Source organism: Neodiprion pinetum, chromosome 6, assembly GCF_021155775.2.
Source record: "Neodiprion pinetum isolate iyNeoPine1 chromosome 6, iyNeoPine1.2, whole genome shotgun sequence".
Lineage (NCBI taxonomy): Eukaryota > Metazoa > Arthropoda > Insecta > Hymenoptera > Diprionidae > Neodiprion > Neodiprion pinetum.
This window is the reverse complement of record NC_060237.1, coordinates 10,645,658-10,665,717: the sequence shown is the minus strand read 5'-3', so window position 1 is coordinate 10,665,717 and position 20,060 is coordinate 10,645,658. Positions and strand designations below refer to the sequence as shown.

Genomic DNA, 20,060 nt, shown 5'->3' with positions numbered 1-20,060 from the left:
CTGCTTCATTACAACGCGTGTACGACATAATATCCCGCAAAATCACGCGATATTTGCGTCGGCTTCACGCGGTTTTTCATTCTTGTGTTCACTGGTGATTGTTGTAAAATCAACGCGAACACGCTTCGCGGACGGATGTAATATTTGATGAAACATTGTGGTGGTGAAGGGAATATTTTTAACAAATCGGTCACATTTTGACGAAAAATTTCGCAATTGAACCATTGTTACACTCGTAAAATTAATGAGAATAAAATAATATACGTCTTCGATAAATATAGTTCGCATTTAGTATGTAATTATAAAACGATATTGCACGATTAAAATCGTTTCAACAAATTTCTGTTCAGTTGAAAAAGACAGACAGACACGCAATTCGGTTACCTTAACCTTCCAACATATGTAATAATTAATTGTTTGTGATTGTTTTACAGATATACGTACATTTTATTTTCCATTGAACTAATTGTAAGATAAACGGGTTCATCGAATCAAGCCGATTTATTAATTTTCTCTCGTACAACGAAACCATTTTTCACAACAACGGAATGAAATTCGACCACGAGTCATTTTTTGAACGCGGAATAGACACCACGGACAGCGTTTAATCGTTTGTCCGATCAACTTGGCGAAATAACCGGTTAAAAAACTTTCCACCCACTGGGAACAGTAATATTTTCCAGCGTTATTTCATTCCTGCGGAGGTATAGAAGCTTTAATCATATTAGTCCGGTTGAAATGATACGCGATAAACGCGAGCCCGTGTACTAATATGTATCTAGGGCTCTGGGTGTGGCCGCTCATGATGCATTGTTTTTTAATATTTGTTTCCTTTGTTTGTTTCTTTTTCTTTTTTACTTCTCTCTTTTTTATTCTACTTCTTTCTTCTACTCTCCTGTGGTTTTGTTCTTTCAATTACAATATTGTCATTATTAATATATTATACATTTATACATTCGAGACTCTGACTTTCTAAAAGCTCTGTAGGTATCGGCAGATGTTATGTATGTATGTATGTATATACGTACGTGTATGTAAGAATGAGTGTGTTTGTATGCATACATATACATGTATATATATATATTTATACATACTCGACAATGGTCCAACTCCCCGCTTCAAACAACGGGGCAACTGTTCGTACCAATCCGCTAAGATTATGACGTGTCACGAGGTTCAGCTGTGGATATGCATACCTGTATCCTTGCTGTATGCGTATGCATATGTGTGTATAATGCAAACATACGCGTGCATCGGTAGAGTATCTGTTTAAGGATTAGAGAAGGATTCGTCCCCAATGATTCGCAAAGTATTGAGCGTTTTTTTTTTTTTTTTTTTCTTTCATTTTATTTATTTATTTTTTTTTTTTTTTCATTTTACGCAATTCTCGACTGCTCGCATAGCGCGGAATTTATTACGACACACGACCACCGCCTATCGTATCCTTATCCGAAGGTTGTTACCTCCTTAATTAAATCACGTTTCCAATATTCTATACGTAGCTGAAAATTCAATTGTACAACTCGAGGGAGAAAAAATTGATTGTCGTATTAAGTTAAATATCGTTATGATCGAGCGATTGGTATCGCCAACGCGACTCGATTCTCATTGGCGAATTTGACAATTTCGAGAGTAACGGTTGTCTTCGTTCACTCGCTGACGAGTATCGTTTGCCTGTGATAACCTCGCGCGTAGCATGCGTCGGTTGTTATTCTTCCTTACAGCGAGAGGGCTTGTAAGCCGATTGATTGTGAGACCAGAGCCGCGAATCGGCATCGGACGATATAATTCCACTAGGACTAGACCCGGTAAAAGAGTTGGCCATTTCGAGCATAGGCATAGGCAGTAGAATGGCGTTTGAACAGTTGAGTGACGTTTCGGGGGCGAACCGCTCGTTTGTCACAGGAACGCCGGACTTCATTTGTTTCCCCCCTCGCCTCAGCTAACCCGACGCCGCCGTCGTCGGGTCTCATTTGTTTCTGTTTTTTTTTTTTTTTTCTTTTTTATTCTCTCTCTCACTCTTTATATTTTTCGTTTTTGTTTTTGTCACATCTCTCCCTCCCTCTCGCTCTCTTTCTCTTTCTTCGTCTTCGTCTCATTTCCGTGCTCTTTTCTCTAATTTCAAATGAAACGAATAGAAGAAAAAAGAAACTAACATAAAGCGAACGGACAAACGAAACGAATCATTTCACCGTTTCGTGTTAGTATAAGATGGATAGATGGAATGGATATGTATAATGTACGTACATATTTACACCGCACGTTTCAAGATTACTAGAGACGATATTTTGCCGTATTCGTCTACCCCTTGCTCTGACATTTCTCAAACTCAGATTACAAATAGCTGTCCCTTTTATTCGGTCGTTATAATTTTTGGATCCATCGGAATATGGTTCATCATTTGCATTTGCATGTTGAGTGCGGAGAACAATTCTCGTGTATTTCCTTCCTCTCTCTTTTTGCAGTGTACTAATCGCGTTAATCGGTGTAAACCTCGCGTTACAGTCGCATAATTTTTTTTTTTTTTTTTACCATTCCCCACGTTTAAAGCAAGACATACGTTGATAAAATATGACTAGGTCCGCGAAACTTGGAACAAGTTGTGACCGGTTGTGCGAGAAGGTTGAATGTAATTTCTAACCGAGTCGGTGGTGCAAAAGTTGTGCCTCTCACAATCAGCGGGCAAGAACCCGAAGGGTCTGAAGAACTTCTCGACGTCGCTTCTCTCTCTCTCTCCTTCTCTCTCTCCCTCTCTCTCGATCATCGTCGCTGGTCGAGGTTTGATTTCGTCGGGCACACCGGGTATACGCAGTAAACGTACCTCCGCATTATGCCGCGTGTTTTGGTAATTCATATCGTACGCGTAGGCGTTCGCGCGTACACAATTGAAATGCGCACGATAATTGATGGCCGTCTCGCGTATATCGACACAATACTTCCAATACTTCCAATACTTCCAATAGTTCCAATACCATATGCGAATATGGAACGCCCAGATTTCCTTGGCTATAAAAATGTCAGCCAATCGCCACGTACCCGCGAGCTACGCGAGGCTAAATCGCATTAATGAAACAGTAACGCGGCATGTGGGTATACCTGGGTATCGTGCATGAGCGATGTATCGTTGGCCGGTTAGTTTGTTAGTTGGTTATTAAAGTTGATCAGCTTGCCGTTGTATCTAAGTCGGCTTGTCGTTTCCGTTATGTATGCAGGTGGACGCGTATTCGAGAAATGAAAGACCGCGATGAAGGGGCTTCGAGAGCCAAAAAAGGACGGGTATAGAAAACAATGGAATAACAAAAAAGGCGCGAAATCCAGAATATGGCCGCGGATTATGGCCGTTGTACGTTACGAACGTTCTTGATTTGAACGTGGAACACGTTCGCCGAACGCTTTTCAAATAAATTAAACCTCCGCATTCTGGTATGGAATCGCATAATAAATATACATATATACCTGTATGTACGTAGAAAACTCGGTTCTCTTCGATTTACTCGCAGCTCTCGATTATACCTCGCCAAGTTTACAAAGATGGCGCCGATTTTTAATGTCAACGTAATTTGCGTTATTACGTACGCGAATCACTTACCGCCATAATTTTATAACGTTCATCGCCGTAGTCGCTCGAACGTAATTTATAATTGAAGCGAACGCTTGTTGCTTATCGTAGGAAAACTTGAGTCTGTACTTAGCAGCTGGAACGAATAATCCGCTAAGCATTCGTCAGCGGCTACGGATATCGTTGCTGACTTTCTTTTCTACTCGTTGCAGCTTCCGGGTCCTTTTATCACGGAAACGGTGAGAGAGCTCGGCAAAGCATCTAGCGAAGATTCCTAACATTTTTCAACCGGTGACAATCTGTATTAACATCGCTTATCGTCGTGTTTAAATATGCATATATTCCTGTACAACTCACCTTTTAACATGTGTAAACAAACATAGGTATGTAAGACGTTTCGAGGAATTGCCAGAAACGCTAAATGTTCAAATATACATGAAAATTCTGTACGTATGTGTTAATCTTGGTTAAACGATTGAACATTCGCACAAATTATTTCAAACAGCTCACACACGCGTGGCTGTTCGCGATCTTTTTCACACGGCTAAACCATACGCGGCTTCTCCGTACACGTACAACGTGTGTAACGTACGATACGCGTCGAAGAGAAGAGAAGTCGGTAGCAGCTCGACGATCGAGTAACTCGATAATTGGTCGATTTCGCGCAACGGGACAAGAATTCAATTTGTCGTCGAGTTGTGCAAGAGTTGATGCGGTGTCCGCATCCACCATCTTGTATTTAACTGACCCGTCAGTTGGCCTAGAATCTCAATTTCCGTTTCTCCCTCCAACCGATCACAAATGCGTGTGCGACGAGCGCGTTCATCGCGCTCTACATCGAACGAATATCCCCATCTCCTCCGACCTGCGAGGTAAAAATGGACTGGGAAAAAATTGGTAAAAAATTTACCGCGATTAATACAAGCGTGTGTAAGGAAAAGCGAAGAAAAGGAAAAATCGTTGCGCGCACCGCCTTCTGGCAATGCCACGTATAATCTAGCGCCGCGCCGCCTCGTCTTTCGACTTCCGATTTGAATATATCTTGCCTCCAGGGACCGCGGGTTGTAGGTACACCTATTGCCCGCTACATAAAACACCGCGCGACGAACGTGCGTGGGTATATAATGCAGTCAAGTTTTGAAAACATTCATCGGGCGAAGAGCGCCGCCGCCACCGCCGCGGTGTGCAATTGGTAGTTGATTAACGTGGCTGTTACCTGACCGTTCGATTATAACGCACCTATTCCCAACACAAGCGCGGTGTCATTAGAATACCGTGCGTGTGTAACTACGTATCGTCTTTCACGGGATATGGATGAATTCTTTTTATTTTACGCAAGACGTCGACTCGTCGAATTGTAAGAACAATTTTTGGCCAGCGGTAGATTCGAGGTTGAGCGAATGATCGAAAAATTGTATGGGATTTACGAGGATGAAGTTGGTAACGTTGTCGTAACGAAACATTGGGGGAAAAACCGATATTTTTTTATTTTGACAATGATCTCGAATGAACTGAGATTGCAAAATATGAGTACGTTTCGTTTCATTACGGCTTACTGAATTTCAGACAGTTCGGAAATCGCACCGGAAGTAGGATGGCTTCTAGTTCGATTTATAATTATGCTATCGCATGTCGCTAGGTCGTGAGAAGGAGCTTTGTCAATTATCCGGACTTCCTCGCGACGGCTTCTGAAAAAATGTTTGATTTGTCATAGCTGTAGGTACGTGACTATCTTGCGAAGAGGCGTGTTTGAACTTGTAATGTCTCTGTTTCGCGTTCGCTCTTCGTCCGCTCGGCTTCCAGTCCTTCCGATTTACCTTTATCTCATTTTCTCCTTTTTCCCCGGTCGCAATAATAGGAAACAAGAAAACCCACGAAGAAGTGGAAGTGGAGAAAGAATAAGAATAAGAATGAGAATGAGAATGAGAATGAGAATGAGAAGAAGGGTGCCGGGTGATTAATGAGTCGCAGGTCGCTATACTGCTGCAGCCAGCGCCAGCCTAGTCCTGCCGAGGATAAGATCTCGAATGGAATTCTTCTCTCTCCCTCTCGCTTTTACATTCGATTTTTTTAAATTCGTTACTTTATCTAGCCTTATGTTAATAGCTCCTGATATGAGAAAGAGCTCACCGGTTAAGAGGAGTTCATTTGTCATTTGTTTCTGGCAACGCGTGAAGTCGAACGGAGGCTGAGCAGCACTCTCTCCTCTCCTCTCCTCTCCTCTTCTCTCCTCTCTTGGCTGCCGTCCGTAGAGGCCGGCAATAATCACCGCCACATGCCCCCGCGTCGCGGCTAATATATAGATGGATAATCGTCCTAACCAGCGGCAGCGGGCTTAATAATTTCGTATTTCCTATTAGAGTTGCCGGGCGCGTTGTGTTCTCCGGGTTTCATTAATTGGAGCGCATTAATATCGCCATCATAACCGGCCGCTTGTACACAGTGACACCCACCAGTTTTTGGTGGCCGCGCGTTTCGATGGGAGGACGGGCCCGAGTTCCAATGTGTATCGGACGATGATGGCGTTCGTTCATGCTTTATGGTGTATTTGGTCGAAGGTTCGAGCCGAAGTCCCGGCGAGGTTGAGCTCAGGCCGCTTCGCTGTTCGAGGTTCTCCTGCATGCCCGGATGCAGGAGAGAAGAAGAGTGCAGCCCGGTGTACCTCTTAATCCAGATTGAAAATATGTAAATAAATCCACTCGTCCGGTGCAGAGGAGAAGAAGAAAAAGAAGAAGCAGCAACGGTAGAAAGGGAAAGAAGAGAAGAGAAGAGAAGAAGAGAGGAGAAGGAAGGCAGGCAAGCCAGGGCAAGGCCCATTCTGTATTCTACGTCGAAAAAGTATTTTAATAGAAGCGATCCATCATTCCCTCGCTGCCTATAGTAGTATACTTTTTCTTGCCGTTCTCTCTCTCTCTCTCTCTCTCTCTCTCTCTCTCTCTCTCTCTCTCTCCCTCTCTCTCTCTCTCTCTCTCTCTTTCCTCCCTCTCTTGCTTCGTCGCGATACGTGAATGTGCGCGCTTGTGTCCGTTTCTCTGATAGTGTACGTACGTCTCACTATTGCGTCCAGATTGTGGATTGGCAGGTGTGCGTTCGGCTTATACTTCGCGTCTCTACGAAGGTGGTGGATGATACTTGTAACCTCTCGCACCGTGTATGAGGTGCCTCGCTCGTACGTGAGAGAGCCGGATAATATTGCTCGAAAAGTGGAAACCTCGACCACGCGCACACACCCACGAACCGAACACGGACGAGCCAGTTTTTACTCAAAATTTATACATTCCAAATTCCGTTATAGTCTCCGAGAAAACTCCGTCAGTGTGCTTGCCTGGGCATAGACACAACGCCCAACCGCGTAACTCTGTTCCAATTTCAAGCGGACTTGCCGTGAACTCGAACTTCTTGGCTAGTCGGTCATTTGCACGCCGATTGTGAAATTGATTTAACGACGCGTTTTTTTTTTTTGGAAAATTTCAGTTTTTCAAACCTTACGATCGTCTGAAATATTCGGTAAACCGTAATACTGTTGCATTCTGGAACGTTAATTATGTCATAGAACCTCGTATTTTGTAAATTCGTTACTTTTGAAGCTGGATGCCTAAGTTGCTAGATTACAGTAAGTTTTCGTTCAACGTTTTCTTCAACGTGGAGTTATGGTTAATAACTTTGACCTCGTAGTTATGCTTAGACATTCCCAGAAAGGTTGTTCATTCTCAATACCTTCGATAGTTTCAGGGTATATACTGGAATCTCGTGAATAAATTATTTCTTGTACCGCAATGAATCCTTGTCTCATAGCTTAGGTATTGGACGGAAGCGTGCAATTTATAATTCGTGGATGAATCAGTTGACTTGTCCGGATTCTCGTTTTATTGTAGCCTCGATCCGTTCCACCGTAGCGTAATAATTGATCCCTAAATACTGTACAGTGATTTCGAACGGTAGAGTTGAAAAAAAAAAGAATAATGTTAAATAAAAATAAAGCTCGGAAACTTTTGGCGAAAGTTAGCTTCGTCGCGGTTCGCTTTTTCTACAGTTCATAATCCGCATAAGCGCACGCGGAAAGACACGCACACACGCATCGCTTAATCCAGTTCACCGATGACGTCATCGCGGGTACGGGACTTGAATTTAGGCAAGGCGAGGACGACGATTGCAGGGGGAGAGGCTAATGAAAAAAAATTGACCCGCGAATGGTGGGGCGGTAGGCATATATTTTTCAGCATTGCGAAGAGGGGGCTGGGGGGCTTCGAACCCCAACGCGAAGAGAGAGAGAGAGAGAGAGAGAGAGAGAGAGAGAGAGAGAGAGAGAGAGAGAGAGAGAGTCGGCCACGTACTATAAATCTCGAAAGTTTTTAATGCTTTGCATCAAGCTGCTGTTGCTGCTGCTGCTGCAGGCTACGCTTTTCCACATCTTCCTCTCCTTCTCTCTCCCTCGTGTACACGGATCCGCCACCGTATGCCTCTCCTCTCCTCTCCCTCATCCACGCCCAATGCCACGGTTTACTTCCCCTCACAAAAAACCCCTTGCAGGAAGGACATATTTGCATACGCGCATAATGGGCCCGGGATCCTGGGCCGCCTCACCGCCGCAGTAGCCTACCCCCTTTACTATTAATTTTATAAAATTATTCAGCCCATTCGAAACTGCGCAGCAGCAGCAGCCGCAGCACCTTTTACCTACGTTACTTATTTAAATAACGGATTTTCGAAATCTCGTTTTATGGGATGCTCGTACCGGGGTTCGTTCCCTTTTTCTTTCCCGTGTGCGTAGCTACGTATACGCTTACGCATCCTCGTCTCGTTTGCTCCTCACCTTTCCGAGAGACGGGGAAGGCGAATCGGAACCACCTATAATAACGCGCAGCTTCTACAATGCAGATTTGTTGGATTAGGTATTCGCCTCGCTGCGAATGCGATGTGCGTGTGTGTGTGTGCGGAGGAAAAAATTGGTGTACGAGAGAAGATGAACAAAAAAAGACAAAACGACTCGAGTGACGAATGCTGAAACTGAAATCCTGTTTGCATGTAGGTACCTAACCCGGCATTCGACACAAAACGTGCGGTTTAACGGCGTTGTTTCATCCGTTACGGAGAAATGAAAAATGCGTTACGATATCCTGTTGTACGGCTGCGTTGACTGTAATTTAAAGCGCAGTTGTATGCACTTCTGTTTCTGATTCTCTTCTTTTCTATTTTCACCTTTTTCTATATCCCTGTTCCGAGTTCAAGACGAATACCGAAGTGCCGGCTGAGTGATCTCTGGCAGCGTGTGTAGAAATTCGAGCTAAGGAAATGTACAAATACGATATTGAGTTTTGAAGGAAATCAGGTTAGCGTCACCGTGCCAATGCGCGGACAGTTCTTCTCTCCTAATTTCGAAAGATGAGCGTAAAAACAAAATTTTTGTTGCTTTTTTCGTTAGAACCGGCACACACACCGGCGTAGCCTTGTTCGAATTGGTGGAGAAGCGAGCCGAAAGGTGTCAAACCGGCATTAACATCGATAAGGAAAGCCTCCTAATTTCCTCACCGAGAACCGATTACTTCGGCGGTAAATTACGGATCGACGAGTCGATCCCGAGCTGCATCGGGTGACATTTCGACACGGCGGTTGCACCGCATCCGGAAAAGTCCTGACGAGCCGGAGCTTCCGATAAGCCGCACGCGTGCGCGTGCAGCGCGTGATATGCGCGCGAAACTTGCTGAAACAATAATATTTTCCACGCCATTGCCCGTCCATTAAGACGATTTAGCATATTTTGAGAAATGAGCTCCAAGGCTCGTATATCGCCGGCTACTTAGAGTCTCCTCTCCTCTCCTCGCCTCTCCTCTCCTCTCCGCCTTCATCGCTTCTACACCAACTCGCTACGAGGTAGAGCCAGAGCTCTAAATGCCTTGCGCCCCGCTAAATGGCCTAACAAGATTAGTACATTGTTGCCTGCTCTATTTTTAACCTACATACCACCAACCCTACCCTCTTTAGAAAACGTTTTAAAAGAGTTTAGCGGAAAATCAGTAGCCTCGTACATTTACAAACAGACTTACCGCCGCAGCGCCGCAAGCTAGTTTATACTCGTAAGGACTTCATCCCCCGCGTTCACTTTGCCCGTTACGGTTTACGATATTCGTGTTATGCTTTCTTTGAAATCCGTTCGTTCTAGCCGAGGCAAGAAAATTAGCTCTCTTTTCGCGACGACGACGACCAAGTTCTGCTATTTTTTCTTCTCTTTTCTTTCCTTTTTGTTTTTTTTTTTCCCTTACACTTCTGCAGCCCGCTTTGCGCTTTGTGCACACTTCTTCCGCCGTATTCTTCATACGTATGTATTTATACCTATAACGTACCTACGAATATGTTATTATGACTCCTTGAACCAGTTCTCAGAATTCCATGTTTTTAATTCTTTAATCTTAGCAGGGCTCTCGCGTTTCACACTCTATCTTACGAACACATTCCCTCACGGCACACACGCTCGGCGTCTCTCTTTTTCTCTCCATTTTTCTCTCTTTCGGTACTCGTCTTTAACCCGCCACACTACCACCACACCACCCACCGACAAACAGACACGTTCGCGATAATCGGATCGTTTTTGCGCATACGGAATAAAGACGAGGAAAAAACATAAAGGCAGCCGTGTTGTGACCGTCGCGATTGTTGGAATAGAAAAACTCTGGGTAGCCGTTTTGATTCTCGCGTACTCTACCTGCCAACCTTCCACTTAACGCCTAGAGAAATTCTACGTACCTAGTCCGAATATATTCCGATCGAGAGCGTATCGTTCGTTGAATGAATTTCACGACGATAGCATTGAGACGGTATTCGCATCGGTGATTGCCAACTGCAATCGAAGGTGAGTCATTCGTTCCAACTTTGTACGATCTTACACGCGTGTGTTTCAAGGGATGGTGGGTACGCGTTCGTTGTTTGCTCTGAAATAACAATTTCCACGGCACACACTCGTCCTCGAAGTAAATTATTTATTTTAAGACCTTTGAATTTGAATAATCCTCGGGGATTCAAGACACTCGAAGAAGAGCCGGCTGCTGGACCGCGCAAGCTGCATGACGGACGCTCTGGAAGTTGGTTTGGTTTCTTCGTTGGACGGCTTTGCTCCGTATCCACGGTAGTCTTAGAGCCAGTCTCAGTCTCGGTCTCTCGCTACATTTGAGTGTTTGACGAATGTTGAGTTGAACGTCCCCCCCCCCCCCCCCATCATTCTTGCTTCTTTATTTCTTCTTCCCTCTTGTCTGCTTTTTTTTTGTTTCATCATTCCGCAGCCTTTGGGCCCATCGGGGCTCGTCGGAGAACGAGCAGCTACGTCGAGTGGTCAGATACTCGCCCTCTGAAGAACAAGCCGTTCGTTCGTCTTCCGCGTCCAACCGTCGCGAGCATCGCACTTTCGAGCAATTAAACGACACGTCGGTAGATCGGAATTAACATCGGAGAGCGGAACGTCCGGTTGATCGTGGCGGGTTGTTTTCGCGTTTAAAATTGACTCGAAATCTGTGCTTTCAGCAATTCGAAAGAAATCTCTTCTTGATTAAAACCTGCAGAGAACCCGACAATGAGTAATCGTCGAGGTGGCTTCTCGAGGTTGTAATGAGATTATTACTATTCCGTTAGACGACGGAGCAAATATTTCCACGACGGTTAGACACGCCGTTTCGACCGGACGTATTTGGTACGCAGAAAGCCTCACCGGATTTGGAACTTAAGGGAATGCCAGTGAGCGATTCGCGACCGACGCCGAGGAGGCAGTCTTAATTTCCTTGTTTGTCTTTAAAATTAGAACCTACACTCCGGGTAACATTTCAAGTGAATCTAGGTCACCGTTTGCAGACTACGTACCATACACTTACCATTCTAGGTACCCGAAGACCGCGAATAAAGACGGGACTCGACCGCGTTTATACTTATACACAAAGGCGTACTTTACTCGGGTACGTGAATTTCTTAAAATCTCATTCGACGTGCTGAACATCCGATATTGGGGCAGTTTAACTAATGCCAACAACGCAGATTCGATCGCATTGGCATTTTTTGATAGGAGCTTGAGGTGACGAATAATCAAGACCATTAGAAAACTGTTATTGTTGCGTTACAGAAGGGAACGAATTTGCTTTGCTTGATTTTTTTTTATTCTCTTAGAAAATAATCTGGATCTCGCAAGTTTCCAGCTTTGAAATTTAGCTTTGAAGTTTACAACAACGGAGTATGTTTGCTGGATAACGGTTGTTAGTTAATTTCCGTACAGCTGTAATCGGCGCCGATTGCTGCTGACGTAAGGAAAATGAAATGAATTACAGCGCAGCTGAAGCTTATCGCTGAGCGAAATCAATTGTTTTGTCGAGCAATCGGAACCTAATTGAATCTCCTGTACATTTGCCGTTTGTCAAAGTTGACTCGGCAGTACGCCGGTTTGTCTGAAAAAGCGCGACCTCTACAATGATTTGGAAACGGTTCATGTGTTACTTGGCCGGTTTTTACAATATCCTGACCAACCAACCCCCTTTGATCGTAAATTCTCCGTATACATCTGATAATGTATTCAAGGTCCGCCCTGTGGGAGCGTGGTGGGGTAAAACTGGGCGTTCACCATAGGTACTATAACAGATGTTAATTACCCCTACTGTATATGGTCGACAAAGAGAATATATATATATATATATATATATATATATATATATATGTATGTGGATACAGACACGCGTTCTCACCTACGTACACGTCTGTTTTTTGTGTGTGAATAGACTGTATATGCGACGGCGTGTACCGCGTACGTTGTTCATCTACCCGCACGAAGATCTCGCTCTGGTTTTCTATGATCGGGCCATTCCCAATCATTCCCAGCACCACGGCAAGTCGAGGTCATCTTCTTGACAGTGACCAAACATTATCCTCTGTAATTCCATTATTATGACAAATAAACACTTCATCAAACAAACCGAGAATGTTTAATCAACGAATCCGGTGTGTTCCATCTCGTGTGCGAGAAAAGCGTATCCGTAGGAGAAAGATAGGAAACGGGGGAAAAGATTTTAATAGTTCGCAATTTCTTAGTCTTTGATTTGACTTCTGATTTTATTTCCCTTGTCTGCTCGAAGTTGGCCCGATTGACTCGAAGGCAATTAATAATCTCGCCTGACCAGAATACGCGAACTTGTGTTCGCTAAAAAATAGTTGGCAATCGTGCCAACGGTCACTGTACCAGTTAGCAAATCTAGACGGACCAATCTGAAGCTTCTGCGTGCGTTTGCATCTGCAACAAGTACGTGTATATATCTTAATACCGATGCGAACTTCGCAAGTACCAAATACATGCCGACCTTTGTTCCGCGCTTGCTTACTTCTTCTCCTTCGTATTTCTCTCCTTCTTTACTCCAACGATTTAATTAAAGAAATTGTTTGAATTTCTGTTTTAGAATGCACTGAGGAAACGAGAGGTGGAAGGACTTTGAGATGTCAGCTGTCACCAGTCCGTATGGCCCCAGTAAGTCGCTACAGATTTTATTAATATCCGATGAAAAATTAGTTGTTTTTTTTTTATTCAAATCTAACCTTGACCGAATTTCAAATATTCCTCTACCGAACGCACGTTTCATCAAAATTTCCACGATTCTTACGCCAGTGGCTTAAGTTACGGACCTACGGAGATATCCATAATTTGAATTGGCCCAACGATCCAATCGCAACCTTCCAACGACTTGGTCGTTCAATTAAAGGACGGCTTCTCGTTCAGTTCCATGCAATCGTTTTTACCGGTTTCCATACTTGTTTCACTGGTCCGAACGGTAACGACGTACAATTTTCTTGATTTTCGGCAAAGTTATGACGCAGCGTGAAAATAGATTTGGATTCATCCAGCCATCACTCACGGCTCGCGTTTCTTGCCTCCCTAATCTAGCGGAGATGCTGTCCGACTCCGTTTACAATTACGCAACGGCTCGCACCGCCGATCAGGACTCTGACTCTCAGTTCGAGTCGCAAACGCCGATCCAGATATCGTCGGGTCAAAAGCCTAGGAACAAAAGGAAGAATTTTAAACCAATTAGCAGCCGGATGGCCGAGGTCTCGGACGAGTCTGATCGCGAGGAGGTCGACAGGTACATCGACGAGGAGGACAACCAGATTGACAATAACTCGAACGACAACGCGGTCGAGATACTCGAGTACGAGAGAAAGAAAATGCTACCGGTCGACGAACAGCGGGTCAAACTTCCGACGGACGAGAGGGTGAAGCAGGGCTTGAACAACAACGAGGCCAGTCCGATGGATCTCTCGGTTACGACCCGGCCTGCCTCTTCCGAGGCTGACGACGACAGCAGCGACTCGATGAGGCACAAGTTCATCCTGGAACAACTCAGGTCCCAGAAGCTCTACTCCCCGAGTCGCGAGGTAAGACTTACCACCTTCAGACTACTCCCAAGGGTTCGCTGTTATCTCCTTTGCGCTTCGGTAGGGAACTCGCGTTGCTGCTCACACTTTCCTTTCGAATGATCGACTGTGAAAACGAAGACGCGTTCGCAGCGAGCGAGGCAGTTGAACGTGAAAAATTTTTAATCGCCCGCTCGCTCTGACGCCAATCATTTGTCGGCGATTGCGCGAAAGCTCTGATCGAACCTCCAAGGGTATCGAAGATGCGGTTTGCGCTGCGAATGTATTATTCTTGTTGCTTTGTTTCTTGGTTAGCGTTTGTATGCGCGATGGATGAATAGGAAGTTGGATTGCGTGTCCTGCAGGTAAGGAGTCCTACCTCGGATTCGTCGGAGAAAAGCGGCGGCAGTGGCGTACCACTCGACCCCGAGGTCGCGGGGGGACGGCTCGACGAAAACGGCGGCCAATTCGACGACGAGCGACCCGGGACCGAGGAGAGGGTACCGACCCAGGGGATGAGGGAGTACGCCGAGTCGACGATGCAGGAACTCCTCGCGATCTACGGCCTCGGCGGAGAGCTCGCCAAGTCAGTCACGAGGCAGCTTCCGCCCACTTTTCTCAATCCTCCGGCCAGCCATACCCAGGGTGAGTAAAAGCTTTCCTTTCCCACCGTGTCGGGATGTGTGTTTGTTTCATTTTGGTTTTTCATTATCGTTACCGCGCTGCGACGGATCAAGTCGGAGATTTTTCATTTTTCGACGTATCGTGAGAGCAGGATCGAAAATTCCGTCTTTCTTTTTGTTACGCAATTTTAAAACGCGGCGAATGGCCGTAGCGCAGGAATGGGCGTTATTTTTCATTCGTCATTTTCGAACAAATGCCGTGTCTATGATTTACGGGAAATCGAGATGAAAGATAATTTACTCATTTGGCGCGGCCGAGTTTTACCGCATGATATGTATCATTTTTTTTTTTTTTTCTAACTCTTTTATAACGTTTCCGTTTTCAACGCCCACTTGAACCCTTGAACAATTTATTACCGACTATCATTGCGTGGCTAACCTTTTATCAAATTTAGTATCACAGTTACGGCTACTTTCGATACAATCAGTAGTGCAAATCTTTCCGTGAACAATTTTTACGAGCTACCGAAATCCAAGATTCGATACAAAATTCAAATTTTTAAACCGACCAAAAAGAAAAGATTCGCAAGTTTGTTGGAGAGTTCGAAAGAAAAATTGTCATTTTGACGACAAAACAATCTTAGTCCTCGGTATAAAATTGTAAATTGGTTGGATTTTCCGTAAAGTTGAATAATTAATTTACCTCTTATTATAAAGGAATTTAGCGAAGCTTTGCGTGGCATTCCTTGCGCGAAATGCGAATGCATCGAACGCAAATAAACGAAGTTCTCCTGTCCCTGTCCCGTATAGTCTGTGATTTTCAAGCTTACACTTAGGTATACTTATGATTCCTGCATATATCTGAATTCTTCCTCGTTAAATGATGCGAGCGCAACATTTTTCGTCTTTCTTCAAGTCTAATCCCATGCTAGGATCTATCGCAACGATAAGAGGTTCCTAACGTATTCAGATTTCGATCAATTCGTTCGCGTCAATCGTTTTCATTCGGCCTTGCGGAGCTTCCAACCCTTTGAAGTCGGTAAGGAAACCCGTCCAATTCGTTGGTTGAATACCGAACGGACTCGATTTCGAGTTCCCAGTTCTCAGTGCTCAACGGGTGGGCTTCTTCTCGGCAACTGGCGGGTCGGAGGATATCATTTTAAAAATCGTCGGTAGTGAAAGAAGAAGAAATGGTATAAAAAGAACAAAAAACAAAAATAAAAAAAAAACAAAAAAAAAAAAAAACCGTAACACGAACCAATGAAGTAAAACGAAAAGTGAAATAAAATGTATGGTAAGATAAAAAATAACACAACACTATCAGTTAATGAATCTTGCGGTCGTTTGGCGTAGAGGGGCGAGATGCCTCCTCACTGACAATGGGTACGCGTCCCGACGAAATTCGAAAAATAAAAAATGATTCCTCGGGTTCCCGACCAGAGGCGGTCGTGCCCTCCCCCCCCCCCCCCCCCCCCCCCCATAAGCGGGGGTCTATCTGTCCGGCTGTCCGTCCATTCGTTCGTCTCCTTCCATCCTTTCTGGCTTTATCCGAGCCAGAATGATTAATGGGGTTTACAGAAATACGACGTTCAGATGTTTTCTAGTTTTCTTCGGACCCGGTGGTGCTGATGCCGCTGCTTCGCCGCGCGCTACATGCCTGGGCGTTGTGCTTTCTGTCGTGCACGAAATATGTCGGCGTGAGGTGCGTCGCCTCTCCGACACGCCATGCACGCACTCGCGCACGCATACACCAACCCCGCGTGAGTAAGCGAAGCGTAGGCTCTTTGAAGTGGAGTGGGTGTTTTCTTAAAGTGTGATAAACTAAAGAAGAGGGATAAAAAGAAGGAAGAGAGCCGGATAGAGAAAATCGACAAAGGCGCGAGCGTTTTACTCGTTGACCACTTTTCACGCGATTTCTCTGACGCGCTGCTCCCCGCGTTCCTTCTTTCCCCTCGTCTCATACTTTTTATACACTTTTTCTTTCCGCTCTGCAGCAACGCCCTTCTCCGCTCTCCGCAACAGCCGCAACACTCGGTCACGACAATTTCAATTTAACGCCACTAATTTTCTCGAATTGGTTACGAAAAGGAGATGACCGTGCCGCTCGTGCCGCGCTGTTTGCTACCGATCTCAAACGCCCGCACTCGCTGTATCTACAATCCGATAATCCACGCTCGGTCTTCGCCTCCGAGCACAAATAACCTGCTTTTATCGTCTAGTTCCCAAAACCATACCGTATTCTGTCTCAACGGTCACACGGTTTGCGCTCAACTCCGCACACGTGGCGGTATCGCAGTCAGTGATTTCGAAGGTGGTTTTTCAATTACAGTCACAGGATCATCGCGAAGAGTTATTGCATACTCAAATGTTACAGCAGCCTGTCTTTACACTTTGGCAACTCGTGTCGCACGCACTTTCCTGCCTCCTTCTCCGAACTCTTTCCTTCAGAAGGGAAAATTTTTGTTGCAAAATTCTCGGTCTTCTTCTGTACGTGACGCATTACGATATCCGGCGATTCGAAAACAGTTATAATCGTCTTGTGATTCATTAGCCACTCAACTGCCTAGGCGTCACAGCGGCGTAAAGCGCGTCCGTGCCGTAATTGAAAAAAATCGCGGAATGGCGTCGCAAAGTAATTAAATGTTTTCGGTGTCTCGGGTGAATATATATTCCTTTGAAAGCATGGGTTTTAAGTATTTTCGATGTCAAGGAATCCGGTTATGACAATAAAAAGTTCGTTCTTTCGCGCATTTGTACAGACCACGAGGTTGACGAATGTTTTTATCACTTTCTCAAATGGCGTCGTAGAACAAGCTATCATTTTCATTCTCGGTGATGAATTTTTCTTTTGAAAAACATTGAATAATAATATTTTTGAGTTCAAATACGCGATCTCAAGAATTACCGAGTCATTTTTTTAATACAAGTAATAGTTGTACCGTATAATAACTCACATTGACTCGATAATTTGCGAAATTGCGCATTTGGACTCAAAAACAGTATTATTCAGTGTCTTTCAAAAGAAAAATGCATCCCAAAAAAAAAAAGAAAATGATCAAAAACTTGTGAAATTTGAAGAATCAAAACTGTATGAATGCGCAAAAAATACAACTTTTTATGGTCACAATCGGATTCCTTGGCCCCAAAAATACTTGATACACATGCTTCCAAAAGTAAATAATCACCTAAGAAACCCAAAAACATTGAATTACTTTCTGACGCAATTTCACGATTTTTGCTACGGCGCCTTGGTAGTTGAGTGGCTGTGTTTGCTTATACTCTATCAAATGCGGTGAATTGGAAATTGCGTTTTCGTGCGACACCTCACCCATCAGCCCTTGCGGGATGAGTCACAAGTTGTCGTGGATTCGACGTTTTGCTACTCATTGCTCAGCGGTGTAAATAACTTCCCACTCCATAATCAACCCGCTGAGAAAATCGATTAATCGATTATTTCAGAGTTACAACAAACTCCAATTAATTCTGAAATTCGTTGATTCCATCATCGTTCAATTCAACGATACATCGCAATCCGTCTCTAACGTTGCACGCGGCACTACGACAGCGAAAACGACGAATTAGACACGTGAGTAAAGAAGTAAAAAAAAAAAAGAAAAAAAGAAAAAAGAACGATAAAAAAGAAATGTCAATTTTAATTTCTGAGAAGTTGACCTTTCCGCCTACGCTTCGCTTCGTTAATCCCACCATCCGAAAGTGCCCGTAAACTTCGAGAGTCGGTATACCAGATATCGGTCCAGTCTGCGGATGCAGTTGCGACACGTATATCGCCTACAATAAAATGTACGAAGGGTCGCAGGTGGGGGGCGATAATTGGCATGGAAGGATTTGTCTCGGAGCCGGCCGGCGGGAGTATCGTGGCTACGACGTTCGCTGAGAAAAATTTCATTTGTCATAGTAAGTAGAAAAATTCGGCAAAACAGGTACCGTTAAAAAAACTGTTTTAATACTGTTGGGATTACGAAAAACGAGATACGCCCAACCAATTTGCGCCATTGTCGATCCTTTTTCGGTAATCGCAACGCAATATCAGTTTGTTCGGTTTACTCTACTTTTTTAGTTAAACGAGGCTTTAACGTCAATTTATTCTTGCACGAGCGTTAAATTTTCGCAACAGTCATAAGAAAATCTAGCAACGGTGATCGTAATGAGAAAGAACAGCAACGGATACTGGACTTTCCGGTAACAGCTACGAGACTAATTTTCATTTTGTACCTAGAAGTATATTTTTCGATTTTGGTAAAAAATGAAAATAGTCAAGGACTAGTGTTACACGCGTGTGATCGTTCCCCATGCTCGCGGTGTGTCTCACGAGCAACGAGTCGCATTAGCGTGCGACTGCCGGCCCACGACAAGTCGACGATTCGGGGGAGGCGGAGAGGGCGAGACGACGGGCCGATACAAATTATTACGTCTAATCGACGCGGTGGATCCCGAGGCGCATCGATAGGCGGAATCGTCGCGCGGCGATTATCAGGCGTGCACGCTGAGCGCGAAGTGGGTGAGCGCGTACTTGAGTAGGTGCGCGACGACGCAGCGTGTACGATGTACGCCGTACGTACATTTATATTATACATTATACATGTGTGGTCGTACCTACGCGGACGAACTTTATGAGTTATAAGTCGGCCATCTTGCGAGCCATCATATATTCACGTACGTGCCGCACATGTGAGGGCAGCCCCGCACCAGAGCAATATGTAAGTGCCACATTCTGTTCTCTCTGCAAGACCGTACAGTCGATGTTAAAAATTACAATCTGGGCCTCGAGAGCTGGATGTCACGACGATTGCTTGTCCGTCGCTCGTTTCCTACGGATAGTTACCTTTTTCCTCCAGCCTGTAGCTGCGTTACGCGTTTTAATCCCTTCCCCCCCTTTATTATCGCATGTCCTCACCAAAACACCCAATACGAATTTTGATTTATTCTCACACCGCGCTGCTCAACGCCATCGGCGCTACCTAACGGACTTACGGAGAACGTTACCGTGTATTAGAAAATATCTCACGCGTTGAAATTAATTTGTAGTTATAACTTATGAGCAGAGAGGAGGATGGAAACGAGGAATAAAAAAAAAATAAATAAATAATCAAATAAAAAAATACACCCAATGAAAATGGTTATGCTTGTATAAACGGCCAATCATCGGGCTCCGCGACGACCGACCGACCGACTGACTGACAGCTGTGGGTATCTGATTTCCCATGATTTATAGAGTTACACACGGTAATCGGCAATCTGTTTATTTTTACTCATTTTTTTATACCTTGATCGCTATCTGAAATTGGAGAGTATAATTTTCTAGTTTTATTCCAGCGTTGCAGGGTAGCGTGTACGATGTTGAATATTTGTCGCAATCTCCTGTCGAATTTCGCACGCGATTATTCGAAATTTTGCGATAATTCAAAGTAACGCACTCTGAGATACTCGAACATGTTTTTACTGTTTGATATGCATCGGGCGTAGAGTACAATATTTGGGTGACCAAG

General features: G+C 44.5%; 1 protein-coding gene across 4 annotated transcripts in view; it reads left to right on the top strand.

The window, feature by feature from the left end:
- LOC124221226 (zinc finger protein castor homolog 1) overlaps nucleotides 1–20,060 on the top strand; it is a 75,397-nt gene that overhangs the window by 10,438 nt on the left and 44,899 nt on the right. For 2 of the 4 annotated variants that reach the window (XM_046630989.2, XM_046630988.2), the window contains exons 2-4: nucleotides 12,979–13,046; nucleotides 13,461–13,951; nucleotides 14,296–14,575. In XM_046630989.2, the coding sequence (XP_046486945.1) occupies nucleotides 13,016–13,046; nucleotides 13,461–13,951; nucleotides 14,296–14,575 (802 nt within the window). In that variant the 5' untranslated portion in view covers nucleotides 12,979–13,015. Of the gene's footprint in view, nucleotides 1–12,978; nucleotides 13,047–13,460; nucleotides 13,952–14,245; nucleotides 14,576–20,060 lie in introns of those variants that run through there. The other 2 variants (XM_069136972.1, XM_046630991.1) reach the window with 2 other exon arrangements.